The sequence below is a fragment of the Nannobrachium achirus genome (assembly GCF_963921795.1).
Source record: "Nannobrachium achirus genome assembly, chromosome: 19".
NCBI classification, from domain to species: Eukaryota; Metazoa; Chordata; class Actinopteri; order Myctophiformes; family Myctophidae; genus Nannobrachium; species Nannobrachium achirus.
In genome coordinates, this window is record NC_137826.1 from 29,796,840 (window position 1) to 29,818,948 (window position 22,109).

Consider the following 22,109-nt stretch of genomic DNA (forward strand, 5'->3'; position numbering starts at 1 on the left):
AACAGTCAATTATTTGGTTTGATTATGTGAACGTTTTGCTTTCTGTTTTCACTGGTCCGTGTACTTCTATCCTTACTTGACTACATAACATGAATTGAATGAATTAATGGATTATGAACATATAATTTATATTTATAAACAGCAAATAGACTTTTTTGTTACCACTGCGCTCTGACTTGACTTTTGCGGTGTCCTCTTAGATCATCAAACATGCATAGGAAATGGATCGCACACAGTGGCAATTAAGAGTTACTTTTCTTTTTTGCTTTATTGTATATTTCTTAGGATGAGAAACAAATGTTTCGGCTGTCCAGCTATTCTTCATACACTGAAGAAGCCTGGATAGCCGAAATGTTGCGAAATATGCAATAAGGCAAAAAAGAAAAGTAACTCTCGCCACTGTGTGCAATCCATTTCCTATTCATAGGCCTATTTATAAACGGTAGACATTGTTTTGCTACATTTTTAGCTGCAAGTTCTCAACGCCAACTTGCATGTTCTGTATTTGTCAGTGGTCACTGGTCCTGCCACCTCAAACCAACCAATATGTCAAAGTGGAGAAAGTGCCATCGTTATCTCAGCTGGGCCAGGAGGAGGCAGAGATTATGTCCATGTGTCCGTTTGTGGACAGCTAATCTTGGACACTACTGGACCGATCAGCATGAAATTGTACACTCCCAGTTTGTAGGTGCCTCTCAATCCAAGTGAGAAGAATATTTAATGCAGTGTTATTTTCAGGTATTTCAGTGCAAAGCAGATGGAGATATTGGACCGACAGCATCGTACTCTTTTGTCAATAGTGTTGCACACTCCAACGGAGTGGAGAAAAATGCACCCAAAAAGGTCAGTGTATTAATCACACACATCTGACAGAATGTGATCTCCTCTTTTGTATTCAGCTTGAATAACTTCCTGTCATTACGTCTGATGTCTTCCTTGTGTGCTATCTTGGGTATGCAGCTGGCGTTAAGAGAACTGTCAAGTCTTCCAGACATGGACTCCAGGAAACAGTTGGCTCTGCAGATTAAAGGTAATGTTGTCCCTGAATGATCATTCGTACTGTATCACATTAATGTCCTATTGTTTCTTATATCATTTATTTGGGTAAATTGTTGACAGGTTAGAGGATTTTCACTTACATGTCATTTGTTTATTCACATCTTCTGGACAAATATTGTACATAAATAGTTAAAGCCTCTTGCTCCTGGCCTTTTAATGAGAAAATGGAAATAGTGTGTCGTCTGCCGGTTATCGTGTTGTCTATTGTTTACTGTATAATGTGTACCAAGACAGACAACTCTGTCAGAAGACCAAAGTAGAATGGCATGTAAAGCAAAGGGTGGCAGAGACCCTCACAGGCACTAGAGGGCACTGCAATCCTTCCTCAACAGCGGTGGACAGTAACAAAATATTGTACTTTTCACTCTGGGAAGTACATGAATTAACCACTTGAGCTCTAATATAGTGATTATATTTATTTATTTTTCCTGGAAAATGTCTAAATCTATTGATATAAAAAGAACACACTTTATAATGTATTGTACTTTTGAATACTAAAGTATATATTTTTTAACCATGTACTTTTTTGTAGGCTATAGGTACAAATTTGACAGAGCAACTTTCACTTTGCAGTTGAGTGATATTTGTCCAGGAGGAGTGTATACTTTCACTTCAAGTACCAGGCCACAGCTCTTTGTCCACCACTGTATCCTCAGTGACCTCAAGAAATCCCTTTTGCTCTCACACACACAGGTCCTTCCCCTATGGTCCATCACTCCATTCTACACCACCAGACGCCGTCTAGTGGCAGCCAGGCGTACGACACCCTCAGCCTGGAGAGCTCAGACAGCATGGAGACCAGCGTTTCCACTGGCAACTCCAACGCCTGTTCGCCAGAAAGGTGAGCGTCTGGGAAGGAAGACGAGGCTTCTGGCTCTGTTTCCATGGGAACACTCAAGTCTGCCTTGTCTCCCTGAAGAAGGGTCACTGTGCTTTGTTCCCCCGACAACATGTCTGCTGTCTTGACTAGTTGTTAACGCTGCCTTGTTGCCATGCCAACGTTCTCAAGTTTTTCAATGTTTCACAAGAAAATAGTTTGCTAAACATTTAGTCAAAACGTAAGGCGGTTTGCTGGTTTCACTGCGGAGCTCTAAGCGCTAGAAGAGTTACCACTCACTGTTTTTTTTTTTTACAGTTTGGTTTTTCAGGTACATCTACAGTATATCGTCAGTGTCGTGCAGAAATCTAGTAACCCAACTTTTTGGTCAGTTAATGCTACACTTCGTCACACAAAAGTAAAAAATAGCCAATCTAAAAAAACATTATATAGTATATCTGTGGGTTTTATAAATATCAAACCAATGAAAAGTATTTAACATGAGTTTGTAACTAAATAATAACTACATTGGATCCATTGGAACACAGGTTAATTAGTCAATTTCCAGAAAAGAAAGCTTTTCGGGCATGAAGGTTTTCACCCGACAGCTACAAAGTGTTCTTGTCCAGCCTTGTAGTGCAGGTGTAGTTTTTTAGGCCCTGCATGAAGGCCAGAGGCCTAGCTGCCTTGGCTCTTTGGATGAGTGGCAAACATTTAGTTTCCCATGTGGGAGACTCAGATTTTAAGTCTCCAATTAAGGGAGGTCAGAAGGCTGGTGAATGTAGCAGAGTAGCCCTACCTGTAGCCCAGAAGTCTAATATTCCGTTGGCCAAGCGGGGAGGGGGATTCCCCTTTAGATGAGCGGTTTGGTTTCCCAAACCCAAGTTAGAATCCAGGTGATTACACAATCATGGCTCATCAGATATGAACTCTGTCTGTGTGTGTGTGTGTGTGTGTGTGTGTGTGTGTGTGTGTGTGTGTGTGTGTGTGTGTGTGTGTGTGTGTGTGTGTGTGTGTGCACGTGCACGCATGTGTGTGTGCGTGCGTGTTGTAGTGGCTGTGGGCTGGAAGCCCAGAGGATAGAAGACATGGAGAAGATGTTAAAGGAGGCACAGCACGAGAAAGCCCGGCTGATCGAATCTCGGGTGAGTTCCCAACAAAGTAAAGACCTGTGTTTAAGGGGCTGAGAATCACAGAGGATTATTTTACATCAACAACAACAAAAAACCTACTCCTGAAGAAGCTGTTTGTATACACACATCAGGGACATATTTTACAAACGCCCTCGATCGGGACTTAATTTCTCATGTGTCGACTGCTGTCGCTGAGGCACTTTGTTTTGCAATATTTGTCTGCCATTAACACTCCTTATCCCTCTTTACTCCCCTACCTCTTCTCCTCGTCTCCCCATCTGTTCTCCCCTCTCCTCTCCTCTCCTCTCCTCTCCGCTCCCGCTGCTCCCAGGAGAGGGAGGTGCAGGCTCGGCGGCAGATGTTGGAGGAGGAGCGGAGGAGGCGCGAGGAGGCCGAGAGGAGACTCGAGGACGAGACGACACACAGACACAGGCTCGTGGAGGAGGAGGTGAAGATGAGAGAGAAGCACTTCTCCCAGGTCAGTGGAACAGCAGGACAGAGGGATGAAAAGAAGGGAGAGGGGAGGGGGAGGATGAGAGACTGAAAGAGACTGAGACACCACAGAGGAGAGTGAGAAGATCAGAAGAGTTTGTTAGAGAGTAGAGAAGAGACACAGAGGAGGTCTGGAGGTAAAGGGGGAGTAGAAGTAGAGCAGCAGAAAATTGTGGGCTCAATGTAAAATAATAATACAAATTATCCCTAGTTTGATCTCGCCTGATCATGTCTTTTCTTCTGTGGTATGACTATTCAAAGTAAATAAATATCCAGTTAACATGCACCAAATCACTTTTTTCCCCGTCTGTAGGCCCGTCCGATGACACGCTACCTGCCTAACAGGAAGGAGGAGTTTGACCTGCGTGCTCACGTGGAGTCGTCGGGTCACAGCATAGACACCTGCCCCTATGTCATCCTCACCGAGAAGATGTGCAAGGGCCATCTGGTCAAGATGGGGGGCAAGATCAAATCGTGGAAGAAACGCTGGTTTGTGTTTGACCGCCTCAAGAGGAACTTCAACTACTACGTGGGTGAGGCCCCCTGCATTTAAACGGATTAAAAGCACTGCGATACCTCAACAGTTAGATTTTTAACAACACAAAAACTTTGGTAGGATTCTTATTCTAACTTATGTTTGTGTCAATAGAGAAAACCTTTCTCTAGTACAATATATAAATATATTGATTTATTTAAAATAATGCATTCACCTTGATCTTAAATCAAATCTGTAAATGTATTAACTATGGTCCGGTCCGCCTACATGCCTTAGAATGAGTTAATCACCACCCAGGACGTACATCAAAGCTTTATTATGATTCTTCATGAATCACAAATATTCTGCTTGGCTTGGTTTACAGAGAAATGTCATTTGGCTTTATTTTCTATGATTCCATTGATCACTGTAGTGAGCAGAACATAGAAATTCCAAAGTACCCGCACAGTACAGTAGCCAGCACTCCCTCAAGTCAGACCAGTTGTTCTAGCGAAAGTTATTTCTTACTGGCAAGAGTTGTGCTACTGCTAACCTACACTAAACTGTAAACTTCTCTCTTGTAATAAGATGCATTCAACACAGCTAATTGAGTCTATTTGGAGTTCAATCTTTAAGATCATGTGTATCCTAATTGAAATTGATTTGAAATTCATCACACTGATGGGAGCAATCGAATTTCGAAAGTGTTAGAAATGAATATTTAGAGAAATTAACTTGTATGTCCAAAACCATTACTTTTCAGGAAGCTGTGTTCCAATGTAGTTATTTTGTAGATACAGCTATTTAATATAATTTATTGGTAAAAGTATATATATATATATATATATATATATATATATATATATATATATATATATATATATACGGTATATATATATATATATATATATATATATATATATATATATATATATATAAATATAAAAAGAAGAAATATCTATATATATATATATATATATATATAAAATAAATATTTCAAAAACAGCAAACATAGCTGATCTACAAGCTCTCAACTCATCGCAATGCGACAAGTTCTGAGCTTGTAGATTGGCTGCTCTTACACAATGCCAGAGTTTGGAAAATGTAGCATGGAGATACAAGGTTTCTGGCCGACCGCGGCGATATCCTTATCACTGAGTCCCTCGTTCTCTCTGCTTCTCTTTCTACTCAATTGCCTAGCCTTTTCACCCCCTCAATCCTGATGAAGATCATGGTGATGATGATGATGAAATAAGATGCAATACCCTCTCAAGATGTGTTTTTCTTGGGGAGGAGGCTAGCTCCTGGCTTCTTCGGGGCTAACGAAACAAAACGCAAATTTCAAAAACATTTATCTCATTACTAAGCAGATTTGGGCGCGCGGGAAAACGGGAAAGCAGAAGATAAAATGTGGGCCGGATTTCAAAAGAATGCTTTTAATTGTTGCTGGGTGTTTGTTTTATTGCCGGGTCTGGAAAAGATGAAAACAAGAAACGCTGTTTATTTGAACAAGAGCGAAATTCAAAAACATCTTTTTTTAGACTTGTTTTCCAGTGCAAGAGACGTTGGACAGGACTGTATGATGCTTTATTCATCTCAGGGAGGCCCCTGGCACAACCCCCATTTAATATCACCCAAAGAATGATGTAGCCTAATTATCTGACATGGGTTCATCCTTAAAGCATCCTCAGAATTCTCTGGATCACAGTCACTTTAACGGCTCAATCTGGTGCAACAGTAGAATGTGGCTTTGGCTCCCATAGAAGCGCTCTTAAGATCTGCTTTAAGAAAAAACTCTCCTTTTACATGTCAAAGAATGAAACTCGCTCAAGAAAAATACAAACAATAAAAAATTGATTGGGACCCAAGTATACATTTGACTGAGCAACTTTTCACTTTGAATAATTTAATAATATTTGAGTATTTATAGTTACTTTGACTCAAGTGCTGACTTGAGTACTTTGTCCACCACTGTGATTGTTTCGCTGTTAATTGCGACTGTATGTCGCTATTTAGTATGAAAACCTGTTGCTCATGTCCGTCTGTCTGTCTATCTGTCACACCTCATGCTCCATATACTGTATGGCCAAGACACTCGCAAATTGCGATAGACCACATGAGACTGACACAATATGTCCATATATGGGCGGATGTGCGCACTGTGCACACGCCCATGTGCGTGACCCTGTTCTTTAGGGTCTTGCATCAGTCCAAGACATAATATCGGGCAGACAACTTGTATCTCCATATATTAATCTTATTTTTAATGTTTTCGTTTTTTGTGTTAACTAATTCCCTACTGTCACACAAAAATAGCCAATCTACATGTGAGCTTGTATACTGGCTATTTTAGCTATAAAATAAGTCAAATGAAAGAATGAAAGCAGTTTTGTCCGGGTTTTAAAGATATTGAATCAAAACTAGAAATACTGTTCCTTCGAAACAGTGTGGGCTCGGTTCCAACCCAACAAATAGGATACTTTAAGGTACTGTAAGGTACAGTACCTTACAGTATTGTACTGTACCTTACTATACTGTACTGCACCTTACTGTACTGTACTGTACTGTACTGTACTGTACTGTAACTTACTGTACTTTACTGTACTCTACTGTACTGTACTTTACTGTATTCTACTGTAACTTACTGTACTTTACTGTACTCTACTGTACCTTACTGTACTGTACTCTACTGTACCTTACTGTACTGTACTGTACCTTACTGTACTATACTATACTGTACTCTACTGTACCGTACTGTACCTTACTGTACTGTACTCTACTGTACCTTACTATACTGTACTTTACTGTACTCTACTGTACTTTACTGTACTCCACTGTACCTTACTGTACTTTATTCTACTTTACTGTACTTTATTGTACTTTACTGTACTCTACTGTACCTTACTGTACTGTATTGTACTTTACTGTACCTTACTGTACTGTACTCTACTGTACCTTTCTGTACTGTACCTTTCTGTACCTTACTGTACTTTACTGTACTCTACTGAACCTTACTGTACTTTTACTGTACTCTACTGAACCTTACTGTACTGTACATATTATATGTGTTCTAGATCTACATTTTTGATTCTGTGTTTGGGAACCAGCAACTGTCAAATGGACTCCAACTGTAGTGGAGTATATTGAGTGCATATACTGTAGGCTAACAATCCCAGATCACATATGTCCTCCACTATGTCTATAACCAAGGCGTTCTTCTATGTGGCCACTCCAGACTGAGGAGTGGAGCATGGCTTTTATTGTGTTTGTGGATCTGACTTGGAAATGCATTGGTTTTGATATCTCCCTGACAACCAACAACAACCACTAATATGGCTGACTGTCCCTGCGGGCTCTAGGATATATGGCTATGGGATTTACATCCCATCGCCCGGACTTGATTCTTGATCACAGCTGTGTAATCAGTAGAGTGGAGAGGGACATTTATTTATAGTTTTAACTATAACTATAGTTTTATACATCACACAGCTTAGACATTTGGATCAAATCAGAGAGCAGACCTGTGTGAACGCAATGATATAGATAGCATATCTGAAGTGTGAACACTGCAGCCACAGCGCCTTAACATAAACATGGGTCTATTATCCTTCTCTCCACTCTGGGGACCCATTGGAAATGCATTGGGTGCTTAAAGTTAAACATTTTTATTTTTTTATAATTAAACTACAAAACATTTCAAAAAGAAAAATACACGCACACTTGTCCTCAGTAAGCTGAACACATAAAAATTTGAATGGTGTTGAAAGGTGTAAGCGTTTAGGAGATGAAGCGCGCCAAAGTTTTAGGATACTGACTAGTATAGAAATAAATAAATAATGAAGATAACATACGTGTGCTCGCCTTTAGGCGAGCCCACAATAAGTATTACCTAGAGGTTGGGACTAAATAATAACTACATTAGATCCATTGGAACACAGGTTATGTTTTCTGAAAAGTAAACATTTTGGACATACTGTATGAAGTTTCCACCTGACAATATCTTATCTTCCTGTTTTTTATCCTCTTCTTGCAGATAAACATGAGACCAAGCTGAAAGGACTCATTTACTTTCAGGCTATTGAAGAGGTTTATTACGATCACCTACGCAGCGCCACTAAGGTAGAGAACTTTTACAATACCTTTTACAATACAAATTCTACCTCCATATTTCTTAACACACAAACAAGCAGAATGAATGTTCTTACATTTACAGTATGTTACATATCGTACACAATATTTTCTACAGTAGAGTAGTACATCAGTAAAAGAAAAGCTTAGATGTACTGTCAAATTGAATTTCTAATTCACAAATGTTATTTTGATCGCAATCATGGCATTCAAATGTTCAACTCTGATGGCATGTCCAATTTAGGGACACCCGGTTTGGTAAAAGTGGTAAAAATAATCATAATAATATATCTTTTAAATAATATAATTGTATACATTGCAATAATTTATAATTTAGGCATTTAGCAATAATGTGTGATTGTCACGAAATCCCAAGGCAAACCTGGACCTCGGCACACTGTTTTGAAACCACGGTTACACTGTATAGTTGCAAACCGAGAACTGTGAGGAAAGGTGATGTGTAACAGGTGCACTTTGTTGTTCTTGGTGTACCACATCCCCCCTCCTAATACCTGTGTGTCCTGTTATCCTCCAGAGCCCTAACCCGTCTCTGACATTCTGCGTGAAAACCCACGACCGCCTCTACTACATGGTGGCCCCATCTCCAGAGGCCATGAGGATCTGGATGGATGTCATAGTGACTGGTGCCGAGGGCTACACACAGTTCATGAGCTGAGGGAACGCTCAGAGACACACCTGGGTCGTAACGTAAGAGAGAGACATGTCTGAGCAGCCAGACACCTGAGCTGTGCGCCGCACCAACTCCCAGTCAGTCACTGCCCGTTGAGATGGAGATGATTCACCTTGAGGGGATGTGATCATGTAACGGATGGACATCTGAGGGAGAGATGAATAATCTGGAGCTCTCGGCAAAAGCCTGATGCCCCGAAGCAAATGAAGGTTTTTTACCATAAAAGGCCTGTATTTATTTTAAGTGCTAATTGTATTTATATTGTCTTAAAGCCAGAGTAAGGTAGGGGAAATATAAATGTTATAATGCCTGGAAATGAGTCTATCAAGGGAACCGTGTACAAAAAAAGAGATGACATAAATCACATTCTGTTTGTATTGCCAAAGATAAATATTACAATTACTACAGTGCTTGTTTCGTGCAGAACAAATCCTATCTTACTGTTTTATTGGTTTTATATCTAAAAAACCTGCAGCACACATTGTTTACACTCCTAACGTAAATCAACATTTAATATGCATTACACAATTACAATTTATGCTGCTTTTGATTGCATTTTATTTCTTTGCAGTCTGTTCTTTATTTGACCTTTGTTATGATTAACAAGGAACTTAATTTGGTAAATATTCTAACAATAATTAACAGACATATTTTAATTTGCTTGCTTTGCTGAAACAATAGCAAGTGCCAGATATTGTATTCTTGATGTAAAGTTTGGTCAGACTATTGTAAGAATATTTGTTTTTATACTGTTCAAAGGGCTTTCATACACTAACACACAATAAACATACTTGTATTTTACACAAAGAACACATTCTGCCAGCATTCTAACAGGAACCATAAAATGGAAGAATTTTAAAATAAGAAATATTGTAACATTATCACATACATACGAAATAAAAATGTCTACGCATCTGTTTTGTCTAAATGAGTGTGTGTGTGTGTGTGTGTGTGTGTATACTATATATATATATATATATATATATATATATATATATATATATATATATATATATATATATATAATATGTATATAATATGTATGTATGTATGTATGTATGTATGTATGTATGTATGTATATATATATATATATATATATATATATATATAGTTTTTAAACTTACGAACACTTAATTAGCATTTTATACTCTCACAACTAAACTGTTAATTACAAATTATGTTTAAATACACTCATTAACCATAATGAACTGCTGTTTCTGAATCGAGAGCAATGCTTGGTGTCCCCTTCAGTGAAGATTTACCACATTGGATGCGGTGTATGTTTGCATTATGAGAGTCTAGTGGCTTAATTAGTAGTGTTGCTGTCAACACTGACTATCTACTTGATCTGCCCCATATACAATATTCATTATTTGGTTGCTTCAGAAAATAAATTTTCTTCTTGGCCCTAAAGTATGTAAACAAACAAGCCTCCAAACATCATGTACTGAAATTACATGCAATTTATCTACACATGATTCAACACAGAGAAATTCTTAACAGTTTTGAAAAGACAGCTACAAAAAGTCTTGTAGAAAAAAGAATGGACATAGATTCTCTGCTAAAGCAGTGGTTCTCAACCTTTTCAGGCCGTGACCCCCAAAATAATCATATTTTAACTGGGGACCCCCAACCTGACGAGCACTAAGAGTTGAGGAATTTCATTTGACATAACACGGTTCTATTGTGAAAATAGCAGATCTACATGCTCACAACGCCTTGCGCTGCGAGGCGTTGTGAGCATGTAGATCTGCTATTTTCACAATTTCTGCCTCTAATATTTGACAATTTGTCCCATGTTTAATGTGTCATTTCAGAGGTATTTAAAAAGTCCTTCAATTGTCACTTTAGAAATGTGCAGATACCCTCTATACACTTAAACTTTATGTTGGTTTGTTTACTGTTGAGTGAAGAAAACAACGTTGCACATTAAGTTAATCATCTGGGGACCCCCCAGAATAATTTGGGGACCCCCCTGGGGGTCCCGACCCACAGGTTGAGAACCACTGTGCTAAAGTATAGGGAACATTTTTATATGACGATTTTGTCAAACTTGCTTGAGGGAAAATAATCATACTCCCCTGTGAACACAGTTAGAATAATGCCAGTGCACTTAAGTTGACAGACAGTAACTTGTGGCTGGGCTGTATTTGATTAATTAATCCCAGAGATCGTTGCAAGATGAAAAAGACGTGCTACTGTCTGTAATCACAGAAGCACACTCTGACAGGTAGATTCAATTAGCCTAAAGTTAGCCTTGAGCTGGACAGTCAATTTTTCATTCCCTGGCTCAAATTGGTCAACATGCTATTGCCTTTGAACGTATCAGAGTTACAGCCTCACACATTCGTCTTTGGCTGACACTGAAATAGATTTTCACATCCTGCCTTTCATTCAGGGGCGTCACAAGGGGTCGGAAAGTGGGACTGAGTTACTGGGGCCCAAGGTGGAGGGGCCCTAATAACTTTATCTATTGAAAAATAGCAGATATACAAGCTCACAGCGCGGCACCGAGTGCCGCGCTGCGAGCTTGTAGATCTGCTATTTTTGAAAAGTTGTAAAAATGTGTGAAAATCTTTGAATATATGTATTTTTTAAGCGAACATTTCTAACTCAAATTTTGCTTCTGGGGGTCCCTGGAACCAAATATTTTGAGATCGGGGTCCGTGGCCAAATACATATCATCTTGGGGGTCCTTGACATAGGTTTCTTGCACACATTTTCACGTTTTTTCAAAAATAGCAGATCTACAAGCTCACAGCGCGGCACTCGGTGCCGCACTGTGAGCTTGTATATCTGCTATTTTTCAATAGTTACTCATTCATGGGGGGCCCGCAGTGAATCCTTGTACCCAGGGCCCAGAATTTGGTGTGACGCCCCTGCTTTCATTACCATGGAACATCTGAAGTTCCTTGTTGAATAAATAAACAGATATTCAAGAGGGTTGTGAGAGAATTACTGTGCTGATGAACTTGACTGACCACCTTCTTCAGTATAACTGAAATAGTTATGAACAATAGGTCTACAAAAAATAAACGGTTTCAAATGTAACAGCAGATAAAGTGATAATAATCTAGAAGTAGTCCTAAGTGAAAAGCCAGTACTGACCTCATGAGGGCAACAAAAACATTAATTTCTCTACCAGGCTAGTACTTTACAGTTGTGGAGTAACTTGGTGATGACTGTGTGGATATCTAAAACCTGTAGGCCTACTTGTTTAACAAATAGCTTTGGGAGATGGCAGAGACAGTAGGTAGGTAAACTGTATTTGTAAGATAAAGTAAATATATTAAAGAAAAAAGGTAATTCCCGGATTTCCCACGCACAGATCATGTCTGCACAGATTGTATTAAAAAGAAAACACATCAGTGTTTCAGTCACAAGAACCTTGTGATTTGTTTTATTTTAATTCCCTGCACCACAGAAGGTGATTGGTGTTCTCAATTTCTTAAAGAAAGTAAATACAGTATACCAGGATAAATACAGTTAGTATTACACTTTTTATTTTCAACATGGCCCAACGTGAAACATGTTATTTTACGTAAGCTGGATGAGACTTTCCTGCATCATTGAGAATGAGCACTATCTCAGTAGAATGATAGGAATTAGGGCAAATAAAATGGCAAGGTTACCCTTTAGGATTAGAACCAAGATAACATATCACTGACTATGTAGGGCATTACCAATATATAGATAGATACAGAGATAGGCCTACATGTATAAGCCATGTACATGAGTGCTCTTAACATTCTCTCAATAATTATGTTTTCATGTGCGGATAGAGCGGTATAAATTATGTTGTGAATACCCTAATGAATCTGCCTTTAAGAAAAAGATCTTAGTTCTTGAAAATGTCACACTAGGAGCTCACAGTTGATGGACAAGGAGCCCCAAGGGTTGTAAAGTCTCAGACTGGGAGCATCAGATTGACACATCACAAGCCCAGAGAAACTCATTGAGGGACCACTTGGGACACACCTGCTCTCAACAGTGTAACCTTGCACAGCTTAAAAGGTAATGGATGCAAAAGGAATAGGTAAGTAAAGAGTGAGTTCCAATCTGTGGCCTGTAATTATTATAGATCAGGGGCCTTGAATGTTTTCAGGCCAAGGACCCCTTCGCTGAGAGAAAGATGAAGCAGGGACCCCCTCTACATATTGTATAAATGTGTGATGGAGATTCTCCTTCGATTTCATAGATAGATTCATAGACTTGTTAATAGACACTTAAACCACTTAAGACACTTAAGCACATAAATCGTCGATACTTAGTCAACTTCACCTTTCACTCTGTACTTGGTCTGCTCTTTTTTACCTCTACACCAATCCTATTTAAAAAATAGTCGATCTACAAGCTTGTAGATCTGCTATTTTTGGCTGAAGTTCTCCTCTGAGTATAGGGATGCGAGGGTTCAATTGTTCATTTAAAATAATGATCCTCTCACACAAGGATTTGGTGGCCCCCCTGTAGTAACTCTGAGGACCCCCTAGGGGTCCCGGAACCCCTGTTGAAGACCCATGTTATAGATGATCTTAGATTGTCTTGGGTCTTAATCTGAAATGTTAGTGTGTCAGTTTGACTTTGTGGGAAATAACTGTAAAGCTTTGTAAACTACAAGAATCTTTCTGGTTTTGTGTTCCATGCACATCTTTAAGAATAAGGAGTGGTTTCCTAATTCTATGACATCCCAGAGGAAACAAAAATAAGCTGTAGTCCTCCAAAGCAAACACCACTAATTCACAGCGGTGTCCTTAAGGAATAGAAAATAAACATAATGACCTTAACGTCTGGATTACATCTGCCATGATTGGTGTTGAATACAAATGATGTTAGACGAGCTGAAGCATACAATGATGTGATCAAATGCAATCAAATGTGCACTGCTTTTTTGGAGACTTCATGGATTTAACCAAATATTCAACCAAAATGCAGCAATTTGTAAACTAAACACATACAAAAGCACGCAAAACATCTCTGCAGAGATGCATTCATTCAGAAGTTAGGACTGAACTATATGTTTTAAAATCATGTTCAAAGAGGGCCAAAACTTGAGGACAATAAATTCTGAAAGCAATGGTGATGAAACGATGATGTAACCCATACTAATGTGCCATACATGTACTTTGCATGCAGCGTCTTCTTTTCTAACTTCTATGGGGATACACAATATTGAGACAATGAAATTGGCTATGAATTAATTGGCAGCCTTGCTTGTACACATAAAGAACGAAACCACAACTTCGTTTAAATTAGAGTTTGAAATGATCTGTTGATACTTCTAGATTTCACCAGGCTGTTGATGACTAGCCAAATGCAGATTATTCCCTGAAATACATTTAAAAGACATGTGTTTTTAAAGGTAATATGCGGTGTATTCAAGTCATTATGTACATTGTGATCATTGAAAATTGACATTCTAATGTCATTTGTCAACATTGAAACTCATAGCAGCATTCAATGTAGTTACCTACATGGATGTGTCTCATGGTGAGAAAACAGGGAGTCCTCAGTGGACCAATTAAACCAGCTGAGAGAGCATTCAGCGATATCCTGGGAGACCTGCTAACTTCACCAACCACTATTATCTCAATCTGGTCACTGTTACGACTGCATTTATCTAGATTGCATCAGGTTAACCATCTACAACTCTAGCTTTTCTAATAGCAAATTATGTGTTGGCTACGTTACAAGATGAAAACAATGTTTTGCTAATAGCTTCAGTAACTGAAAGACTCAATGATGTACTGTATTTCCCAAGATAACCTAATGAACACAACTTTTAGGTTTATTGAGCCTACATAGATAGTGATACACCCTTTCACATCCAAGCATTGATTAATAATCAAAATTCTCAATAAACTATGAAAACTGTACATTTTAAATGGTCTTTTTAGTTTATGTTGAAACACTTACTTGACTGACCATATTATTTGCACATAGTAATAGACAGTAGTGGTAGCAATAGTAGCAATACCACTAAGTAGAAATATAAGTAAAAGTCCTGTATTCAAAATGAGACTGTGTCACGCTGTCAGGCATCAGAGTCTATGTGGTATGCACCTGGACCGCTAGCTTGCATTTTTTGAAAGTATACTAAACTTAACGCTAACCCTAATACTAATTTAGTATACATGTTTGTATGGAGAAGCAAGACGTTATCAAAATTCTGTCTTTGTCCCTTTTATGCCCATATATGGAGATCCCTGATGTCATCAATTTTAGGCCCATGTGTGTCACAGTGTGTGACACCTCATCCCAGTGTGTGACCCTACACCTCATCCCAGCGCATCCATATTTGGGAAAATATGGCCACATTTTGTCCTGCTTACACAACCAACTGCAATGCGAGTCACATTTGCAAATGAATTCCGTCCTTGTCCATTTTATGCCCATATAGAGATCCCTGATGTCATCAATATAATGCCAATATATGGACATATTGTGTCAGTCTCATGTGGTCTATGACATCAAACATCTACGCACACACTGTAGGCAAAGTGCCAATATTTATTTTAGGACGCAGAGGGAAAGAAAGTTGATCCCATGCCAAAGCACCAGTGCTCGCCCAGCAGTCTGCTGTCACCCAGCACGCCAACTGGTATAGCATAAGTCTGCAAATTAACTCTAAGCGATCAAAGAATTGTAGTGCAGTAAATAGTACAATATATAAAGTTGGGAGTAGATTTATAAGTATTTTATTTTATTTTTTATTATACTCAACTAAAGCATGCTTCAGTAGACAAATATATTGGGTGTGCATAAAGAAATGGTGACGGACCCAACTAGGCAAAATTACAATACCTAGATATGCAACTCAGCAAGTGAGGTATGACTGGCCAGGATGTAGGAAGAGAAATGCAAAGGAAGTATGGACGAGTGTGTGTGTGTGTGTGTTTGGAGAACGAGAGAGAGAGAGAGAGAGAGAGAGAGAGAGAGAGAGAGAGAGAGAGAGAGAGAGAGAGAGAGAGAGAGAGAGAGAGAGAGAGAGAGAGAGAGAGAGAGAGAGAGAGAGAGAGAGAGAGAGAGAGAGAGAGAGAGAGAGAGCGAGCGAGCATTGTAAATCCCATGGCAACAGCTACCAGACAACAAGTCTAAAATAGGGGGCAGTGTCTGCTATTACTATAGCAACAGGAGAGCAGCTCATTCAGACAGCTTCGGGATTTGCTGAAAGGAGAACAACAAAGCTTTATTCTTTACATAATTCCCATTAACAACTGTCTATTAACATAAAAAATTAATAAAAAATAGTAACCAGCTGTGTCTCACTGAAGAGGCATAGGAAGTTGTCATGAAAAAACAACACCAAACAAATGCATTCTCAGTAAACAATTGGTAAACATTAATAATGAGAAATTCATAACTTCCACTAGTAATCCAATGACCATGCTATTAAAGCTGATACATATCTATTCAGATGTGACTCAAGCATTACAAACAAGCAGAGGGAGTATTTCCCAGACATTGTGAAATGTCAATTTCACAGCTCATTATAATTTCTCAGAGCAGCTGTAATGTTACTTATAGATAATAATGGTTTGTCTGTGAACATGAAATCATGGAGGAATAGTAGGCTATAGCATGAACATCTATCATGAAAGCACAAGTTATTAAATTACACTGTCTGTGTGGGGGGGCCTGTTGAAGAAGAGATAAACTTATAAGTGAAGTCAACCTTTAAAAAACGATCAAATACTTGCATAAAAACTAATTTCACCCACTGCTTTACACTTGTAAACCCGTTATGTGACAATGAAGATGCTTCTGCTTCTTACCATAAAACCCATTTGAGCCGCCCGCTAATGGATAAGTAAAGTAGGATACCAGCACCAGATTCAAACTTCATCTTGTTGTGCGTCACTACTACTACATTGGTTCTCAAAGTGGGGTCCGGGGACCCCAGGGGTCCTTGAAGGAGTTCCAGGGGGTCCCCAGCTAAAAGATATAGGAACCAAATAGTCCCTTATTGGTCTGTAACCCTGATAGTGTTCATTTGTTAAATGAACATTGATTTTACAATATAAATTGGGGTCCCAGAGATAGAAATGCCATTAAATGGGGGTCCCATATCCATATGTCAAACTGGGGCCATGGGGGGTCCCTGACATTAAAATGGTTGAGAATAACTGCTAGAGCTGTAAAGAAATTCTCTTAAGGGGGTCGCTGGCATATATTTTCAAATGGGGGTCCGCGGGCTAATATGTGTCAATTTGGGGGTCCTTGTCATGAAAAAGTTTGAGAACCACTTTACTACAAGTCTACTACCATATAGTCCAGTATCCTATTCAGTGCCAGCTGGTCTACTTTTAATGGCATGGTATAATTTGTGTTGTAATAGCCTCTAAAGCGAAGTGAGAAAACAAAATCCACATAACGATAACGTAGCAGCCTGGCACCCAGGCTATGCCATGCCAATGCCATGCCATGACATGACAGGGTGGTTTGTTTACGTGGAACATGTGCACACACAGCGCGCCGCATGAAGAAAACATGGGGAAGACGCTTTGCCTCGCCTACTACTAACCAATCAAAGTTGGTCGTCCACCCGTTCCAGCCAATGAGAGCGACCCTATCAGTGCAGCCGTCCAATCGCTGTCTGCCCGGAACACTGATGCAACTAAGCTGCAACAGCAAAACACAACGTCCTCTGCTAGCGCGCAGAGGTATACTTCCACGTTGATAGAATCAAATAGTTCCCTCTTTTTCCAGTTAAACTCTGCTACAATAACATATAACGTATATGATCTTAGATTTATGCCAGGTTGACAAATCAAACGGATGTTTTACATTCAAACAGTCACGAATCGAGGCTTTTTCAACAGACTGTGGATATTACATTGTTATCAACATATGTGTGTGCATCATAGCCAGGACATCATAGGACACACTATCATCAGCATCACTCCACTATACTGTGTGTGGTACTCAGTGGTGTAAAGTAACTAAGTAGATTTACTCGAGTACTGTACTTAAGTACCATTTTGAGATACTTGTACTTTACTGAAGTATTTCCAATTTTCAATGCTAGTTAGCCTCACTCCAATACATCTTGGATCCAAGATGTAGTGGAGTAGCTATTTTTACTCCACTACAAGTATGACAACTTTAGTTAAGTTACTTTGTAGAGTTTGATTATTCCTATTAGCCTACAACACATTAACCACTTCAGCAGTAGGCTGTATATATTTCTGACAATTTAAAATAGCCGATCTACAATCTCAAAATGCCGCGTTGTGAGCTTGTAGATCTGCTATATTCAAAAGATTTTTATACATTTTAAAATGCGTGAAATGGGAGGAATGCGAGTACTTTCTACTTTTGGTACTGTAAGTATATTTTGATGCCAATACTTTTGTACTAACTCTATTACATTTTGAATCCCGGACTTTTACTGGTGACAGAGTATTTATATATAGCAGTATTGATACTTTTACTAGAGTAAAACATGTGAGTACTTTTTTCCAGTACCACTGATGAAATGAGGCTGAGCCTGTTGGAGGAGCGGGGCGGAGTAATCTCTCCATGCAGCGTGTTGTGCTCCGGTGACGCGCTCCGTTGCTAGGTGTGAGTGAACTGATGCTCTCTCTGATGAAGAGTCTCTCTCTCAGTTATCAAGTCGATCACAACAAAGCAACAACACTACTACCTCTGTGCCGTGCCGGATACCCCGAGCAATAATATGGCTTTTTAAATCTTTGTTTTGTTTGGACCTGGAAAGAAGTCGTGCTTTGCTTTAGCAACGCACCCAAGTTCTCTACATTTTCCGCAAGAATGGAGTAAGTAGGACTCTTGTCAACTTGTGACTTTACTTGGATTCAGCAGTCAGCACAGGCTAGAACGTTGCTTTGTGGTTTATGATGGGCTGTGGTGCTGTTATTGCTTTGTTGCAAATTTGCACAGTTGGACAGGCTTGATTTGATAAAGTACATTTTGTGTGATTGTATGGGCATTTTGGCCTAATGTTGCTCGTGATTGATCAAACAATAAACCTAAGATTGAACATTTCTCTCTCAGTAGGCTTCTCGAAGGGCAGTCTATATATTCAGTGGTAGAGTGCTTTGTTTGAATCAAATGTCACCTTGTTGCGCAGCCGTTTGCCTCTATCAAAATGATTCATTTGAGAGGTTTTAAGTAGGTGGTCGACATGATCTGGTTAGTCAGATTTTGACGTTACAGAAAACAAGAAAGTGTGTGCTTCATCTTGTCAACAGCTGATCCCATGACAACGTCACTAAGGTCCCACGTGGTTTGAAGGCGTGGAGTGCTTTTGCTTTGTGGTTATTCAGCACTACACATGGGTCATTCTCTCTCTCTCTCTCCCTCAGTCTACACATTCTGATGGTTGACTTCCTTTGTTTGCTACTATTTGTCTGACATTTGATTATATGTTTTATTTTTTTAAAGACTGGCAATGTTGGAAAGATGTAATAAATGTAACGCATGCAAGTCTTAAGCTTTACTTTAAAGAAAGTGTTTCTTCATATGGTGCATTTGCGGGGATCACTTCAAGGTGATATTCATTTTTAGGTCACTGGCCAAAAGCACTGCACCATAGCCACTCAAAGCCGAGCCAAAGTGAGGCTCCGAAACTTATTGGTGGCACCAAGCTGTGATTTACAACCTGCCATCGCCACAGTGAACTTCATACTTCATGTACTCATTTCATATGCTTTCTCATCTTCTAACATCCTCGCTCTCTGTTTACCTTCTAGGTTTCATTATGCTTACCCAGCCCTGCTCTCTGTGGCTCATTTGTCAGACCTTGCTTGCTCACATCATATGCTTGGACGTGGACTGAATCAAAAGACCAATAGACAAAATGATGGCAACATCAGCTACTCTTTGGAAGACAATTCGTGTCTGCCAGGCAGACCCCCTCGCTCTCTCTCACCCACAGGCTAACCACAGCCAATCACAGGGGTGCAGGGGGGAGGTGTCAGAGGAGAGTCAGCACTTAATTGGTGAGTTGCAGAGAATACGCTTTTTTATTTTTCCCCATTTCAGGTGGGCACGGCACTGCAGCACATTCGTTCTCCCCGAACTGTGAGTAATAAACTAGCTATGTCTAACTGATTAATATCGCTCAACTTTTTTTGAAAAAAATATCCTCCGAGCCACCCGCTATATTTGTCGCTAAGACCGATGCCGTGGCAGCATGCAACGACGATATCTGCAATTTTGCACGACTGTGCTTCAGTGAATATTTCTATGACCTTTTTGGTTCATTTGGGGTTTCTTGATGTTTTGCTTGCCTATGTTGAATTGTTTATTTAGACATTTCTTTCACTTTTCCTCAATAGGTGATGGTCTCACTGACTGGATGACAGAAGAAGTGGATTTTGCCTCGTACCTCCCCACCCCTCCCTCCCCCACCAATGCCTCCCTTCCCCCTTCACCCCTCCAGAGTGATATCCAGGTGCCCTCTGACTTGGAGGTTATGACCTCTCTACTGCAAGAAGAGCTCGCTCAGCTGGAAGACTACTTCCTCTCCGAACCCCTGCCAGAGAAAGGGCTCAAGTTGGGGAAATGTGACAAGGGTCCAATGCCAGTGGGGCCCCAGCCGTTTTGCCAGCTACCGTATGCGGCATACACCACTTCCAGCCAACCGGAATCCAGTCCCCTTCTTGTTACCTTGGCAACCGGGGAACTGGACCTGCTGAGCATTTGTGGTGGGCCCATGGGTCGATCCAAAATTCAGAGACACACGCCATACAATTTCAGCCGCCCGAATGGGTGTGGTCGCAAAAGAGTTCCTGATGGGATGAGGTTGGGTGATGGCTATGAGAGCAATATATGGAGTTCCAAAGGCAATAACTCAGGTACCTCTGCGGTGACCCTTAGCAGTAGTTACAGCTGTGCAGAAGATGAGCGGCTGGTAGGGAAAGGTTACTGTGTGGGCAGTGCAGTGGAGATAAGATGTGCCGTTGTACCCAAAGAGAAGAATTGCTGTTTCAATCAGGAGATGGTAGGCGGTGGAAAGGTTGTTAGTGGCGGGTTTGGTTTTGGTGGTTCGCTAGATCATGTCACGCATAAGAAAGAGGATCAGTTGATGTATGGTGGTAGGGAGACCAGTGGAAGTGCCACCATCAGTGAGGCACTGAGTAATGTCAAAACAAGCATGGAGGTGAGTAAAGCCACCATTCCATGGAAAAGCCAAAGCAGCGATGGCTGTTACCTTCAGACAATACCACAGTCTGAGGCCTATCATAGCTTCTTGGAGAACATCAATGAGCAGGTGAAATCAGAGAGTTTACAGATAGCGCATCAAAACGATCTACACTGTAGCTATCTTGATGATCAGGGCGCAGAGTGTCTTATAATGGCTAGGGAGGGTCTTAACCTAGGGTCTCCAAGCCACAGACAGGCATGTGTACTGAAGGAGGACCACTGCTCTGTGAAATACGAATTGGACATCATTCCAGAAGGCGGTGGCGGTGGCGGCGAGCGCGGCGAGCGCAAGCAGAAGAAGCGGGATCAGAACAAAACGGCCGCCCACAGGTATGTTTAGGGCTGTTTAGTATTAACTTTGTTTTTATTATTTTCCGTTATCGTTTATGCCTTATTTATACTTAGTTGCGCACAAGACGCAATGCGCAACCAAGTATAACTCGGGCTTAAACGTTAATGTTAGCTATGTGAAAAGGCGGTCGCTTATCCCGATTAGGGAGTCTTACTGGTTAATATGAAAAATAATATGATTACACTAATGCTCATTTTTCCTACTGTTTCATGTCAATGCAGGTATCGCCAGCGGAAAAGGGCGGAGCTAGATATCCTAGAGGAACAGCTGCATGGTCTTGAGGGGCGGAACCGGGAGCTTCGGGACAAGGCAGAATCGGTAGAACGCGAGATCCAATACGTGAAAGACCTTCTGATTGAAGTTTACAAGGCCCGTAGCCAAAGGCTCAAGCAGGACACCAATGCATGACGCCAAACTTGTGCAAGTAGATTTAAAGTGGACATAACAGGGAAACTGTAAAGTTTTTTTTTGTTTTGTTGGAATATCCACAATTGAATGTTTGTGATTCTTTTGTTTTGTTTGTTTTTTGTTTTCGTTCTTTTGTTTTACGGTGTGTGGGATAATTGCATGTTTTGTTTTGTCCCCCCCCCCCCCCCCCCCCTTTTTTTACAATCAAAAGTCCAAAACCTATTCAATGCTTCCACTACTTTTGCAATATTGAAATCAAACCCATTGAGTCTGCACTGTGATGTAACGTTTTAAATGACAATCATTTTGAATGCGATTACAAGTTGAATGGGTCTACTAACTGAGATCAGCTTAATTTCGAGTGAGCTAATATTTATTATGCAGGTTT

General features: G+C 40.1%; 2 protein-coding genes across 2 annotated transcripts in view; both read left to right on the forward strand.

Moving 5' to 3' along the window:
• Positions 1 to 8,780, forward strand: part of phldb1a (pleckstrin homology-like domain, family B, member 1a) — a gene marked incomplete at both ends in the record, with an annotated part of 31,815 nt that extends 23,035 nt beyond the window's left edge. Inside the window, 7 exons of the mRNA XM_080749371.1 lie at positions 961 to 1,030; positions 1,753 to 1,900; positions 2,931 to 3,021; positions 3,341 to 3,487; positions 3,815 to 4,034; positions 8,010 to 8,095; positions 8,640 to 8,780. Of these exons, the coding sequence (XP_080605497.1) occupies positions 961 to 1,030; positions 1,753 to 1,900; positions 2,931 to 3,021; positions 3,341 to 3,487; positions 3,815 to 4,034; positions 8,010 to 8,095; positions 8,640 to 8,780 (903 nt within the window). The remainder of the gene's footprint in view (positions 1 to 960; positions 1,031 to 1,752; positions 1,901 to 2,930; positions 3,022 to 3,340; positions 3,488 to 3,814; positions 4,035 to 8,009; positions 8,096 to 8,639) is intronic.
• A 10,832-nt stretch (positions 8,781 to 19,612) lies between these two features.
• atf5a (activating transcription factor 5a) lies at positions 19,613 to 21,721 on the forward strand (the record flags this gene model as incomplete). The annotated part of the gene is made up of 3 exons (XM_080749372.1): positions 19,613 to 19,754; positions 20,094 to 21,291; positions 21,535 to 21,721. The coding sequence occupies 3 exons, from the start codon at positions 19,613 to 19,615 to the stop codon at positions 21,719 to 21,721; spliced, it is 1,527 nt and encodes a 508-aa protein (XP_080605498.1).
• Between the last annotated feature and the right edge of the window lie 388 nt (positions 21,722 to 22,109).